Source organism: Pristis pectinata, chromosome 40 (assembly GCF_009764475.1).
Source record: "Pristis pectinata isolate sPriPec2 chromosome 40, sPriPec2.1.pri, whole genome shotgun sequence".
Lineage (NCBI taxonomy): Eukaryota > Metazoa > Chordata > Chondrichthyes > Rhinopristiformes > Pristidae > Pristis > Pristis pectinata.
In genome coordinates this window covers 8,968,308-8,980,988 of record NC_067443.1, presented here as the reverse complement: position 1 = coordinate 8,980,988, position 12,681 = coordinate 8,968,308, and the positions used below count along the sequence as shown (strand labels likewise).

Below are 12,681 nucleotides of genomic sequence, written 5' to 3'. Positions count from 1 at the left end.
GCCATCGTCTCACAGCTACCATCGGGCAGGGGGTACAGAAGCCTGAAGTCCCACACCACCAGGTTCAGGAACAGCTACTTCCCTTCAACCATTTGGTTCTTGAACCAAATGGAAAAACCCTAATCACTACCTCAGTACAGCAACACTGTGACCACTTTGCACTAAAGTGGACTTTTTTTTTGTTCTAATTGTGTTCTCTCTTGTAAAAATTGTGTATAATTTGTTTTTATTCTGAATCCTGCTTATCTGATGCCTTGTGCCTATGATGCTGCTGCAAGTAAGTTTTATTATTGCACCTGTGCACACATGTACTTGTGCATCTGACAATAAACTCGGATTGACTTGATATTCTGGGATGGATCAATGATTGGTTTATGGATGGAGAAGAGAAAGTCATAGTAAATGGATCTTTAATTGGGCTGGGGGATTTTGGGGTTGCTCCTGCTCATATTTTTTCAATGTTTTACATGAAGGGACCCAGTGTACTATATCCTAGTCTGCTGCTGATAAGAGGTCCAATTGCTTTCTCGGCCACTCCTTCCACTTGCCAGGGGAAGGAAAGTTCTTCACGGTCCTTTGGGCAGATCCAATACACGGATTGTGGGATCTTGCTGTGTTCAAATTTGATGATTGTATTACAGTGCGTGGCTTTAAACCAGAATCACTTCCAGGAGATGCTGGGAACCTTCAGCGGGGCAGGCAGCACCTGTGGGATGAGATTTCCCCAACCCCCTTCCCGCAGATGCTGCCTGACCGGTCGAATGTTTGCAGCGACTTTCTCTTTTTATCTCAGGTTTCCTGCCTCTGCAGGGTTTTTTTGGGCCAAGGGGGGGGTCCCTCCTCCCAGAATGCTCCGCGGGAAGGCGGGAGCGCGCACCCGCTCGCGACCAACGGTCCGCACGAGGCTGCCGCCGCCGCGCGACCCGGCGTCAGCCGGGGGCGGGTCCCGTCCCCCCGATTGGCCAATGGCGCGCCGACGGCCGGAGAGGCCTGGCGTCCTGATTGGCGGTCGGTGCCGCGGCCGCCCGCCATTGGTGGAGGCGGCGAGTCAGTCAGGCGCGGCCGGGAGCAGTAGGGTTGTGTGCGCGGCGGCGTGCGCAGAAGGTTCGAGCAAGAGGCGGCGACGATGTTGGGGAGGCAGGTGGTGGTGCTGAGTGAGTGTCGGGGGAGCGGGGCTTGACCGGGGACCGAGGGGGGGCGGGTGTCGGGGCTGGGCCGGCGCGGCGGTACTGAGGCTCCGGGGCCCGATCGGTTGGTCGGTCGGCCGGTCGGTGAAGCCCGAGGCCTGGGGCCTGGCGTGAGTCTCACCCGCTCTCCGCTCTTTCTCCCGCAGGTCAGAACGTGAAGCGGGAGTCGGGCCGCAAGGTGCAACAGGGGAACATCAGTGCGGCCAAGGTGAGGGATGGGGAGGAAGTGGGGGTGGGTAAAGTGGGTCCTGGCACCCAAGGGTGGGGTTGGGTACTGATGCAGTGGGTCCTGGCACCCAAGGGTGGGGTTGGGTACTGATGCAGTGGGTCCTGGCACCCAAGGGTGGGGTTGGGTACTGATGCAGTGGGTCCTGGCACCCAAGGGTGGGGTTGGGTACTGATGCAGTGGGTCCTGGCACCCAAGGGTGGGGTTGGGTACTGATGCAGTGGGTCCTGGCACCCAAGGGTGGGGTTGGGTACTGATGCAGTGGGTCCTGGCACCCAAGGGTGGGGTTGGGTACTGATGCAGTGGGTCCTGGCACCCAAGGGTGGGGTTGGGTACTGATGCAGTGGGTCCTGGCACCCAAGGGTGAGGTTGGGTATGGATGTAGTGGGTCCTGGCACCCAAGGGTGGGATTAGGTACTGATGAAGTGGTACTTGGCATTCAAGGGTGCGGTTGGGTATATATTCGGTGGGACCTGACACCCAGGGGTGGGGTTGGGTATGGACGGAATGGTATCTGGCACCTAAGGGTGGTATGGGGATGGGTCCACTGCTGTTGGGTGGGTTATGCATTATGACACGGGTGTTCCTGTGGGTGAGGTGGGAATTGGCACCTTTGGGTGGGCGATGGCTGAGGGCTCTTCTGAGGCTGGGTGCAGGGCTGTCGCTCTCATTGAACTATCTGTCAGAGAGAAACAGCACAGAAACAGGCCCTTTGACCTACTGAGTCCGTGCTGACCATCAACCACCTAGTTACACTCATCCAACGCTAACCTATTTTATCCTCCCCACATTCTCATTAATTCCCCAGATTCTCTCTCCCTTTTCCTCACCACACCCACCCCCTCCCCCCCCCCCCCCCCCCAAAACCCAGATTCAACTCCTCATCTACACACTTGGGACAATTTACAGCAGCTAATTATCAAATTCTACTGGTTGTGCTACTGTTTTGCTCAAAGCAAGGAGTCGGCCAGGTTGTTTGGATGTGATACCTTTGTGTTCTGCAGTGTTACAAGACTGCTGTGTGAGGAATGGCAAGGCATGATAATGGGTGTGAAGTTGTGTATCAGCTTAGATGGAGCTAATCAATGGGTTAATAGATCTATGGTTATCTGCATTCTATATCATTTGATTCTTTGGATTTTTCAGACTATTGCAGATGTTATTCGAACATGCCTGGGACCAAGAGCTATGATGAAGGTACAAAGTATGCTGATTTTGTGTTTGAACTGTATTCCTTGATTCTGGATGTTCTCTTTTAAAGCATAGGCTGGAATAAGAGTGCTTGTTTACCAGACAGACAGATCAGTGGAATAAACTGTCAGGGATTGTAATGGAAGCACCTGTTTTTAGGGATGACAGGACGTGCTACATTTAAGATGGTTTGCAGAAATGGGAAGCAGTCAAAATGGAAAGTGAAGCTGATGGGGCTCCCTACATTACTTGCCCAGAGATTTAGCACAGAATTGTAGGCTGACTGGCCTTCTGTGTTGTACTATGCATAGAAAGCCAATAAGTGATTTGCTGCTGAAATCCTCATTCATGTTCTTGTTACTTCATGACTTGACAAATCCACTAGTCCTGTCTATCAACTAACTGATTACAGACCTGGGTCTTGGCGTTATCTGACACCAGGCCAGTGTTCCCTCAGCTTCCTTGTGGTGATGACCCCCACCAGGAACTTTTCAGCCATGTCCCTGTTTATAGATGTGTATGAATGAACTGAGAGATGTGTAGTTTGTATTGAAGCTAATGTAATGTCTATTTCCCCAGATGTTGCTGGATCCTATGGGTGGCATCGTCATGACAAACGACGGCAATGCCATTCTGCGAGAGGTAGGTCCTGTCTGTCTGTGACTTAACCCCCAAACTTTCCTTGCTCTGCCTGCCTCCAGCTTACAACGACCGAGAAAGTAGTTTTCACTTAAGTGCCTTTGTTTCCCTTTCCCTGACTTCTCTGTGTTGGATACCCAGACTCATTGTGGTCGGTGCATTGATTTGGAATGCCAGAGTTTACAGCCCAGAAGCAGGCCCTTCGGCCCATTAAGTCTGTACCAACCATCCATTTACACTAATCCCATTTTTCTTTATTCTCCCCACATTCTCTATATTGCTGCCTCCAGATTCTACCACCCACCCACCGACACAATAGGGGCAATTTAACACCGGCCAATTAACCTACCGACTTGCAAGTCTTTGGGATATGGGAGGAAAATGGAGCACCTGGGGGAAAGCCATATTGTCACAGGGAGAAGGTGCAAACTTCACGCTGGGGATTGGGATTGAATACTGGTCACTGGAGCCATGAGGCAGCTGCTGCACCACTGGGCTACCGGTATTTCCAGGTTAATTTACTTGAATTTAAGTGCCTCAGCTGCCGTGGTGGGACAAACTCTCCTGAGCAGTGCTCCAGAAGTCGACTGATAACCCAGCAACTTTACCATGGGATGTGTGGGAGTTTCAGAACACTTCCCATCTGCACTGAGATCTAGAGAAACAAAGGACTGCAGATGCTGAAGAAGGGTCCTGACCTGAAATGTTGACTGCCTGCTTTTCTCCATGGATGCTGCCTGGAACACTGAGATCTCTCTGGTCACTGCAGCACAGTTGGCTCCACAGCTCAGCTGTGCCCACTCTGCCTTGACAACTTAATGAGAGCCTTCTCCACTGGACACTGGTTTTCCCAGTGCCACAGCAGCTCCTTGCAGTTGACAGTTTTGGTTGTGCATGGAGAGTTCCTCAAAACAAAGCCCTTTCCACAATTCCAACATGCTGGTCCATCAGGGAGTAAGGATCCTAGAGGTGAGGGTACCAGTTTGGCACTCAGCCTTCCTCCCTGATTTATTGTCCGAGCAGCATCATTGAATGTCTTCTCATTTTCTCAGCTCTATGTGAAGGTTTGGGCTGACCCATTGTTTAATCTCTCAGATCCAGGTGCAGCACCCAGCAGCCAAGTCCATGATTGAGATCAGCCGCACCCAGGACGAAGAAGTTGGCGATGGGACCACCTCTGTCATCATCCTCAGTATGCAGAACGTTCCGGGAGCTTTGGCCTTAATTGCATTAAGATGGGCTTTTGCTTGGCTTTTGGGTGGAATTGAAATACTTTGTTCATGGTGCATGTGGATTAGACTTGCTTTCAGTGATTGGAAAAAGATGGGTGGGACATTGTTGAGCTCAGATTGCTGGCCATAAATGTGTGTGTTTTGCAGTCTGATGATGAAGGATTTTGTATTGTACCTCTAGAGTGATCTGTTTGGTCTTAATACAGAGATATGAGCAGGGTGCCTGAACCCTGTACCTTGCTCCATATCAGTGCATTGCTTTCCTCCATCTGCATCCAAGTAATGCCCAGCTGTGCAATATCTTGTGGGAATTCCTCTTTAATTCACTGTATTCAAGCCACTGCTGAACTTATCTCTATGGGCATGGTAAATATCAGTCTGCAATCATGATCCAGTGGCCAATTCCAAGTCGAGCACCATTCTGATGCAGTTCAGCAGGAGGGATTTGTGTTTATGTTTGAGTAACTGCACGTGACGGTTTCTTTCAGCTGGAGAGATGCTTTCTGTAGCAGAGCAGTACCTCGAGCAGCAGATGCACCCCTCTGTGATCATTGGCGCTTATCACCAGGCGCTTGATGATATGATTGCCACGCTCGAAGAAATCAGGTATGGAGTGTCCATTACATGAGTGAGGAGAGGCTGGGACTGTTTTCCCTGGAGCATATGAGGCTGAGGGTGACCTTGTAGAGGTTTATAAAATTATGGGCATAGATAAGGTGGATGGTCACAGTCTTTTCCCCAGGGTGGGGATCCCAAAACTAGAGGGCATAGGTGTAAGGTGAGAGAGCAAAGACTTAAAAGGGACCTGTAGGGCAGGTTTTTCCACACAGAGGGTGGTGGGTATATGGAACGAGCTGTCAGAGGAAGTGGCTGAGGCGAGTACAATTACAATACTTAAAAGATATTTGGACAGGTACATGGATGGACAGCAGCACACACAATGCTGGAGGAACTCAGTGGGTCAGGTAGCATCTATGAAGGGAAATGAATAGTCAACGTTTTGGGCTGAGACCCTTCACCAGGAATGTCAACCATTCATTTCCCTCCATAGATGCTGTCTGACCTGTTGAGTTCCTCCAGCATTTTGTGTGTTACTCCAGATTTCCAGCGTTTGCAGTCTCTCTTGTGTCTCCAAAGTACATGGATAGAGGGAAATGGCCCAAATACAGGCAAATGGGACTAGCCCAGGTAGGCACCTTCTCATGGATGAGATGGGCCGAAGGGCCTGTTCCTGTGATGTACTATTTCACCTGCTTTCTGGTGGAATAAAACTTGCATATTAGGTGCAGCCTTTCACAAAGTGCTTTACAACTATTAAGTAGCTTCTTGAAGTCTAGTTGAGATTACATAGGAAAACCATAGTTAATCTTCTTAAATTCTTCTGCACAACAGTATGACAAATGATCAGATAATCTGCTTTCATGTTTGAGTCACAAATATTAGCCAAAACATAGAGCTACTTTTTTGCTTTAATGTTAGAGGATCCTTTGCAACTGCTCAGATATGTAAAAGCATCAGGTGACCACCTCCCATAGTGTTGTACTCGATGTGAAAGCTGTTTTCATTGTATTAAGGAACCTGAATCTTTTTGACTCTCAAGATTGTTTTTCCTTCGTGTTTAATTGCATTTCTGTGAAGATCAGATGCCTTGTGTTCAACAGCATTCAGAAACTGCCAGGGAATCACTTGCCAAGAACACTTAAGCTTTTCTCCTCTTTGCAGCACTGCTGTTGACGTTAATAACCGTGAATTGATGCTGAAGATTATCAACAGTGCAATCAACACCAAGGTGAACAACTTGCAGGTTGACCTGGCCTGTAACATCGCACTCGATGCAGTGAAGACTGTAGAGTTGGATGAAAATGGCCGCAAGGAGATTGACATTAAGAAGTATGCCAAAATTGAGAAGGTGAGTGACAGCATCTCCTCTCTCTGTGGGCAGTTGGAGTTTGGGACTTGTTTTGCCTCATGGGCTTTCTGCCGCCTTGTGATCCAAGATACCACCTAACATTTTGAAGGGTTGATAGGTCTGGAACCTGACTTGCTAAGGGCAAGTCCTGAGTTCCAATTCTACCTGCAGCAAAACAAACAAACTGCTTTTGGGGGGGGGGGGGGGGGTGGTGGTTAAGGAATTGTCGACATTTCAGGTCGAGACCCTACATCAGGACTGGGATGAAAACTTATTTCAGTAGTAAAATAGAGACTAGCTGCGGATGCTGGAAGCTCCAGATTCCACGATCTGCAATTCCACCTGAGCTTGCTGGGTATTCTGTCGTGTGAACTTGCAAGGTGGGTGTTTGTGAAATGTGTTGTCCTGCTTTGTGATGGTGGTGAGGCCCAGCAGATACCTTAGCTGGGATTTCTCCCTTCCTGCCCTATCCCAGCACTCCTGATGATGGATCTTGTTCCCTGACAACATCAACTAACTGATCATACATCATAACTGGAATTTCCCATTGTTTATGGTTCAATTGTTGAGAAGGAAATCTAGATGAAGACATCTGAGCAATAAACTCTTCAATTACATTTTGCTGTAAAATTTCAAATATTTCTTTGCTCAGCGGAGATAGGAGAGGGCATCAAAAGCTTGAACTTCAGTTGGTTTTGTGTTTCTTCAGTCATTCTCGGAGCCACACAGGAGTATTGCTTTATTCAGATGTTGTTGGCAATGTCATTGCTTTGTGTTAACAGGTTCCTGGGGGCTTCATTCATGACTCGTGTGTGCTACGAGGAGTGATGCTGAACAAGGATGTCACGCACCCCCGCATGCGCAGGCACATCAAGAACCCCCGCATCGTGCTCCTGGACTGCTCGCTGGAGTACAAGAAAGGGGAGAGCCAGGTACTAGCGTTTTCGTCTCTTCACTTGTGGGAGTACCTCCTAACATTACTCTTGCCAGTCAATTAAACTGGAGCCAAGGCTAGAACGTGAAATGAAAGCAATCTTCCAATAGCAAAGAGAGAGTAATTACAAGACAAATCAATCCTTTTCTTTAACTTGATATTATTTGACAGGGGATTAGCCTCGTCTAACTGGAATGTTTGTTACTGTACAGCCATTGCATTCAAACTGTATCAGTGTTCCACACTTCTCCTTCTGTTAGAGAAGTGTTGTTGAGGTGAATGCTCTGCTGAGGGGAATTTACCTGAATGCTATGTTTTCATGTGTGAGTTTAGGCACTGGGTGTTAACTATTCATTTATTTGTGGAACTCGCATCCAACCCCAAGTTTGACATGAAGGAAGGAGGGGATAAAGATAAAGGTCTCCCAATGGTTATCCAGAGACCAATCAAATTTTACCCTCCTTGTATGTGCAGTCAACGATTGCATCCAATATATGGAACTGTGACTTAACGTACAGAATCTGGATAGATTGCTGAATGCAGGGAGGATGTGTCACCTGACTGAGGGGTCTAGAGCTAGGGGTCAAGGACTGAAATGAAACATTTCATCAGTGAGTGTGATTATCTTTGGAATTTTGACTCGGGGAGGTGTGACTGCTCCATCGCGTTCTTTCAAAACCAAGGTTGATAGATTTCTGGATATTCGAGAAGTAGGGGGATGTGGCAGGAAATGGTGTTGTTTTAGATCAGCTGTGATCCTGTTGAATCTGAAGCAGGCCTGTGGGGTCATCTCTTGCTAATTATGTGGACACAGTATTCCCCAGTGACTTGGTACATCTGTCCTCTCGGTTTTAATGTCCCCAGACTTCAGCTCTGTAGAGATATTGTTTGGAATGTCTTTTACCCTCTTTCCTCAACAATTTTGTGTTTCAGACTGATATTGAGATCACTCGTGAGGAGGACTTCACTCGCATCCTGCAGATGGAGGAAGATTACATTCAGCAAATCTGTGAGGATATCATCCGTCTGAAACCTGACCTCCTCTTCACCGAGAAGGGCATCTCAGGTACTGTAGCATAAAGCTATCTGTTGAGGTTAAGTAGACCACCCAGTGGAAACCCTCCCCAGGTTCTGTCCTAGTGTACTCCTCGGAACATCCAACCTTAATTGGAAAGTGAATGTAATAGCCTTTAATATTGCGTGGACATGCTCTGGTGTAAGGGTCAAACAACCAAACCTTCCGTCTGTGTTGATGACGTTGGCCACAGTTTTCAGCATGTGGCACTATTGGTCACTGTCCTTATTGCAAGGAGTCCCAAAGTTCTAGCTGAGAATGGGATGGATTTATTGGGAAGACAGTGAGTAAAGGGAAGTCCTAACTGGTATGAATAGAACAATTCCATTTTCATGCACAGCCTACAATTGCAACACATTGGATAGAATAGTTTCTCAATATTCTGGCCACAAAAGGTTTTGCAAAGTGTTATTGATCATCGGTATCTACATTTTGCGCGGGTGTTGGTGAGTGAGCCTGTTTTATTTGCAAATGACATATATATCTTGGATTCTGTTTGCTACTAAAGACGCAGTGAACCTGGAGACTAGAGGCCCTGTGAAATTATTCACTCGTTCAGTCTGTTATAGAGAAAAGAGTCAGATTTTGGGCTCTATGCTGGCTGTACTTAGAGGAAATTAAAAAAAGATATTACAGGGCGTGCCAGCACACCTTCACTGTGGGTCTACCTTTGTCTTTCAGACCTAGCACTTCATTACCTCATGAAAGCAAATATCTCTGCTATTCGTCGTATCAGAAAGAGTGACAACAACCGAATTGCCAGGTACGGTGAACTCGCTTGGGATGAACGAATACATGGCTTTTGCCGGATGAATCATAGTTTAAATTGTGAGGGAAAGGACTCTAAGACCCATCAGGCCTATTGCATCTGTACTAGATGTATGAACAATACTGTATTGTGCATCACTTGCCTTTATAATTTGCACTGACTTGATTTGTCAGCAGTTGTATCCTCAGCAGAATTAAATGCAGGAAGACTGTTTATGATGGAATGTGTCTTGGGTTGTTCATGCTGACCAAGATTCTCACCTAAGCTAGTGCCATTTGCTTGCTTTTGGCTCATATCCCTCTAAATTTTTCCTATTCATGTACTTGTCCAAATACCTTTTTAAATGTTGTTAATCTACCTGCCTCAACCACTCCCTCTGGCAGCTCATTCTGGGTGAAAAATTTGCCTCTTGGGTTCCTATCTCTCCTCTCTCTCATTAAACCTATGTCCTCCAGTTCTTGATTCTGCAACCCTGAGAAAAAGACTGTGAGCATTCACCCTATCTATGTCTCTCTTAATTTTATACACCTCCATAAGATTGCTGCTCATTCTCCTGCATTCCAGTGAAAAATGTCACAACCTGCTCAACCTCTCTCCGTAACTCAGTCCCTTGAGTCCTGGCAACATCCTCCTAAATCTCCTCTGCACTCTTTCCAGCTTAATGGCCTCTTTCCTACAGCAGGGAGACCAAAACTGAATACACTATTCCAAGTGCAGCCTCACCAATGTCTTGTATGTCTTTTTCGCTTCTGTTCCCATAAATCAATCTCTTATTCGCCTCAACCACTTGTGTGGGTGAGCTGCACATCTTCATTGCTCTCTAGATACATTAATGCCAAGTTTTGGGTCTTTACCCCATCCATACACTTACTGTATGTCAATGGGCACTGCTTATTTTTCAGGGCATGCGGTGCTCGTGTTGTTAGCCGCACAGATGAGTTGCATGAGGAGGATATTGGCACTAGTGCTGGTCTGTTCGAGGTCAAGAAGATAGGCGATGAGTACTTTGCGTTCATCACTGAATGCAAAGACCCCAAAGCTTGCACCATTCTCCTGCGTGGAGCAAGCAAAGAGATTCTGGCGGTAAGCAAGTATTCTAGATGCATGTATTGTCTGATAATGGGTGTTGATGCAGAGCTGCAACCGGGGTCAGTGATTGAAGCGGAAACCATGTGTTTAAATATAGACTGGCGTGGATTTGAGTCTGCCAGTGGTGGGCTGTAGTAGGTGATGCACCAGACTGAAGCAGGAGGATGGGGTGGTGAGAGGTATAGGAGTCTGCATGTTATAACAGTGAGGGCTGTGGAGGGATCTGAACTTGGGTGAAGTTTATAAGTATCACGTGCTGTGGGGCAGGCAGTGAGGGCCGTTGTTTGCAGCACACGTGTGTGTGGGCTCAGTGTTTGATTCTATTTCAGGAAGTAGAGCGTAACCTGCAAGACGCCATGCAGGTCACTCGTAACGTACTGCTGGACCCACGCTTGGTGCCTGGTGGTGGAGCAGTGGAGATGGCTGTGGCACATACACTGATTGAGAAGTCCAAGAGCATGACTGGAGTGGAGCAGTGGCCCTATCGTGCAGTTGCAAATGCTCTGGAAGTTATCCCCAGAACACTCATCCAGAACTGTGGAGCAAGCACCATCCGTTTACTCACCTCGCTTCGGGTAAGGAATACATTCAGCACAGGTGGTTCCTGGCCCACAGTTAATGGCAACATCATCTTGCTGCCCATATACCTCTTGTCTGTGGTACTAGCCAGGCAGGTATTCTATTACACATCTCTGGTGCTCCTGTAATGTCACCTGAAGTGCTGTGGGAAATGATCTGTAACTGTTCCTGGTCACTACCCATCCGCTTCGGTAGTTGTAATCCTGCAAACGTCTCCACTGGTTCCTTTTCTCAGCTCGGCCACTGCCATGCTGCCCTTGAAATCGTCTGTTGAATGGACACCAATTTCCATCATTGTGCATGGGACTCTTTGTTAAAAAAATAACCCTTCCTGTCTCTGCCTTCCAGTTTTTACCCTGCAGAAATTAGTCTGCCTGCTGGAAAATGCTTTTATTTCTGTCCAGCTTCCTAAAGCACTTGGGATTGTACACCAACCTGGCACAAAATGTCCTCTTCCCTGCCTTTCTTCCACACCCTGGTGACCATATCATATTTTAGTTTGGCTGCATCTAGCACCTTGTTAACTATTTGTATCTCCATAATCTGTGCCATCTTGCAGGCAAAGCACACACAGGAAGGCTGCCAGACCTGGGGAGTCAACGGAGAGACTGGAACCTTGGCGGACATGAAGGAGCTTGGGATCTGGGAACCACTGACTGTCAAATCACAGACTTTTAAAACCTCAGTGGAGGTGAGTGCCCAGAAAGCAGGGCTTGGCTGTGAGGGAGAGCGTAACATTACATTTTTCTGGCCCTTCATACAAGTTTTGAGAAGTTAGAATACTTTTTCCTTCATATGTGCTCTTAATTATGAGATGTTCCACACAGGTGCCTCAGATGCCTTCATTCCTGAACTGTGGCTTTCCCCTGCCACAGTTGACAGGTCCCTTGACCAACTGTATCTATTTCCTGCATCTTTTTGATCTTTTCCTGGACAGAGCAATGATAGATTCCCTCGTCCTTGCCTTCCACCCCACCAACCTCTGCCTTCGACCAAACATTCAGTTTCCACCATCTCCATGACATGTCTCCCACTCCCCTCAACTGCTTCCTTCATGACTCTTGGACCTGTCCCCACCAACCACGTTCCTTCTGGCACTTTCCTACGCAGCACCTGTCAGTTCACCTTTTCCTTTCTCACTCTGGCTCACTGGAACTCAGCTGTTTGGATCAGGTAGGGTCCTCCAAACTGCCACTGATGTGGATACTTGTGGTGGGACTGACTGGTCAGTAAATCCAGCTGGACACAGTAAGGGGAGGGACCTGGCTGGGTCAAGGGGCAGAAAATGATGGGAATACTGAGCAAGTCGGGCAGCATCTGTGGGGAATAAACAGCAACTGGCTGGGTTGTTCAGCACTTGCTGTGTGTGTTGCTGGTGGGGGTTGGGTCCCAGTGATCGGGGGGGGGGGGGGGGGAGGAGGTGGTTGGTGGAGGGGGTGGCACAGGACTGCCTACTGTGGGCTCGGCTCCCTCACGTGCGCTTGTGTCTGCCTGCAGACTGCCATCCTGCTGCTGCGCATTGATGACATCGTGTCCGGCCACAAGAGCAAGAAGGAGAACAATCAAGGAGGTGAAGGAGATGCTGCGTACAATTAACGTGTGGGGCCGGCATGGAGCAGCACAGCCCAGGGAGGACCAGAATGTGCACCTGCAGCCCCACCCTCAGTACTGTCACCATTCGGGGCACAACCCTTCCCTGATATTTATTGCTTATAAGGAAGGCAGCCAAGTTTACTTGTGGGGGTGGGGCAGGACAGTTGGGGTGCTACAGCTGATTCTCAGTGGACACCAGCTGTAGCTTCATCGTTTGTGTTTTGTGCGTTGGTATTGAATAAAGATTACTCCACGTAA

General features: G+C 48.1%; 1 protein-coding gene across 1 annotated transcript; it reads left to right on the top strand.

Annotated features, from left to right (window-relative positions):
- The first annotated feature begins 1,021 nt into the window (after nucleotides 1-1,021).
- On the top strand, nucleotides 1,022-12,681 carry cct3 (chaperonin containing TCP1, subunit 3 (gamma)). Its single transcript, XM_052045737.1, has 14 exons — nucleotides 1,022-1,154; nucleotides 1,334-1,395; nucleotides 2,560-2,610; nucleotides 3,184-3,246; nucleotides 4,339-4,435; nucleotides 4,964-5,081; nucleotides 6,198-6,384; nucleotides 7,167-7,316; nucleotides 8,252-8,384; nucleotides 9,075-9,156; nucleotides 10,065-10,245; nucleotides 10,581-10,826; nucleotides 11,390-11,521; nucleotides 12,328-12,681. The coding sequence occupies exons 1-14, from the start codon at nucleotides 1,127-1,129 to the stop codon at nucleotides 12,424-12,426; spliced, it is 1,629 nt and encodes a 542-aa protein (XP_051901697.1). The 5' UTR covers nucleotides 1,022-1,126; the 3' UTR covers nucleotides 12,427-12,681.

Excerpts from the sequence above, each read along its gene's own strand:
- cct3 (XM_052045737.1), top strand. The coding sequence starts at position 1,127 with ATGTTGGGGAGGCAGGTGGTGGTGCTGA. Across the intron at positions 4,436-4,963 it reads CACCTCTGTCATCATCCTCA|CTGGAGAGATGCTTTCTGTA; the intron begins GTATGCAGAACG and ends GGTTTCTTTCAG. Across the intron at positions 11,522-12,327 it reads CTTTTAAAACCTCAGTGGAG|ACTGCCATCCTGCTGCTGCG; the intron begins GTGAGTGCCCAG and ends GTCTGCCTGCAG.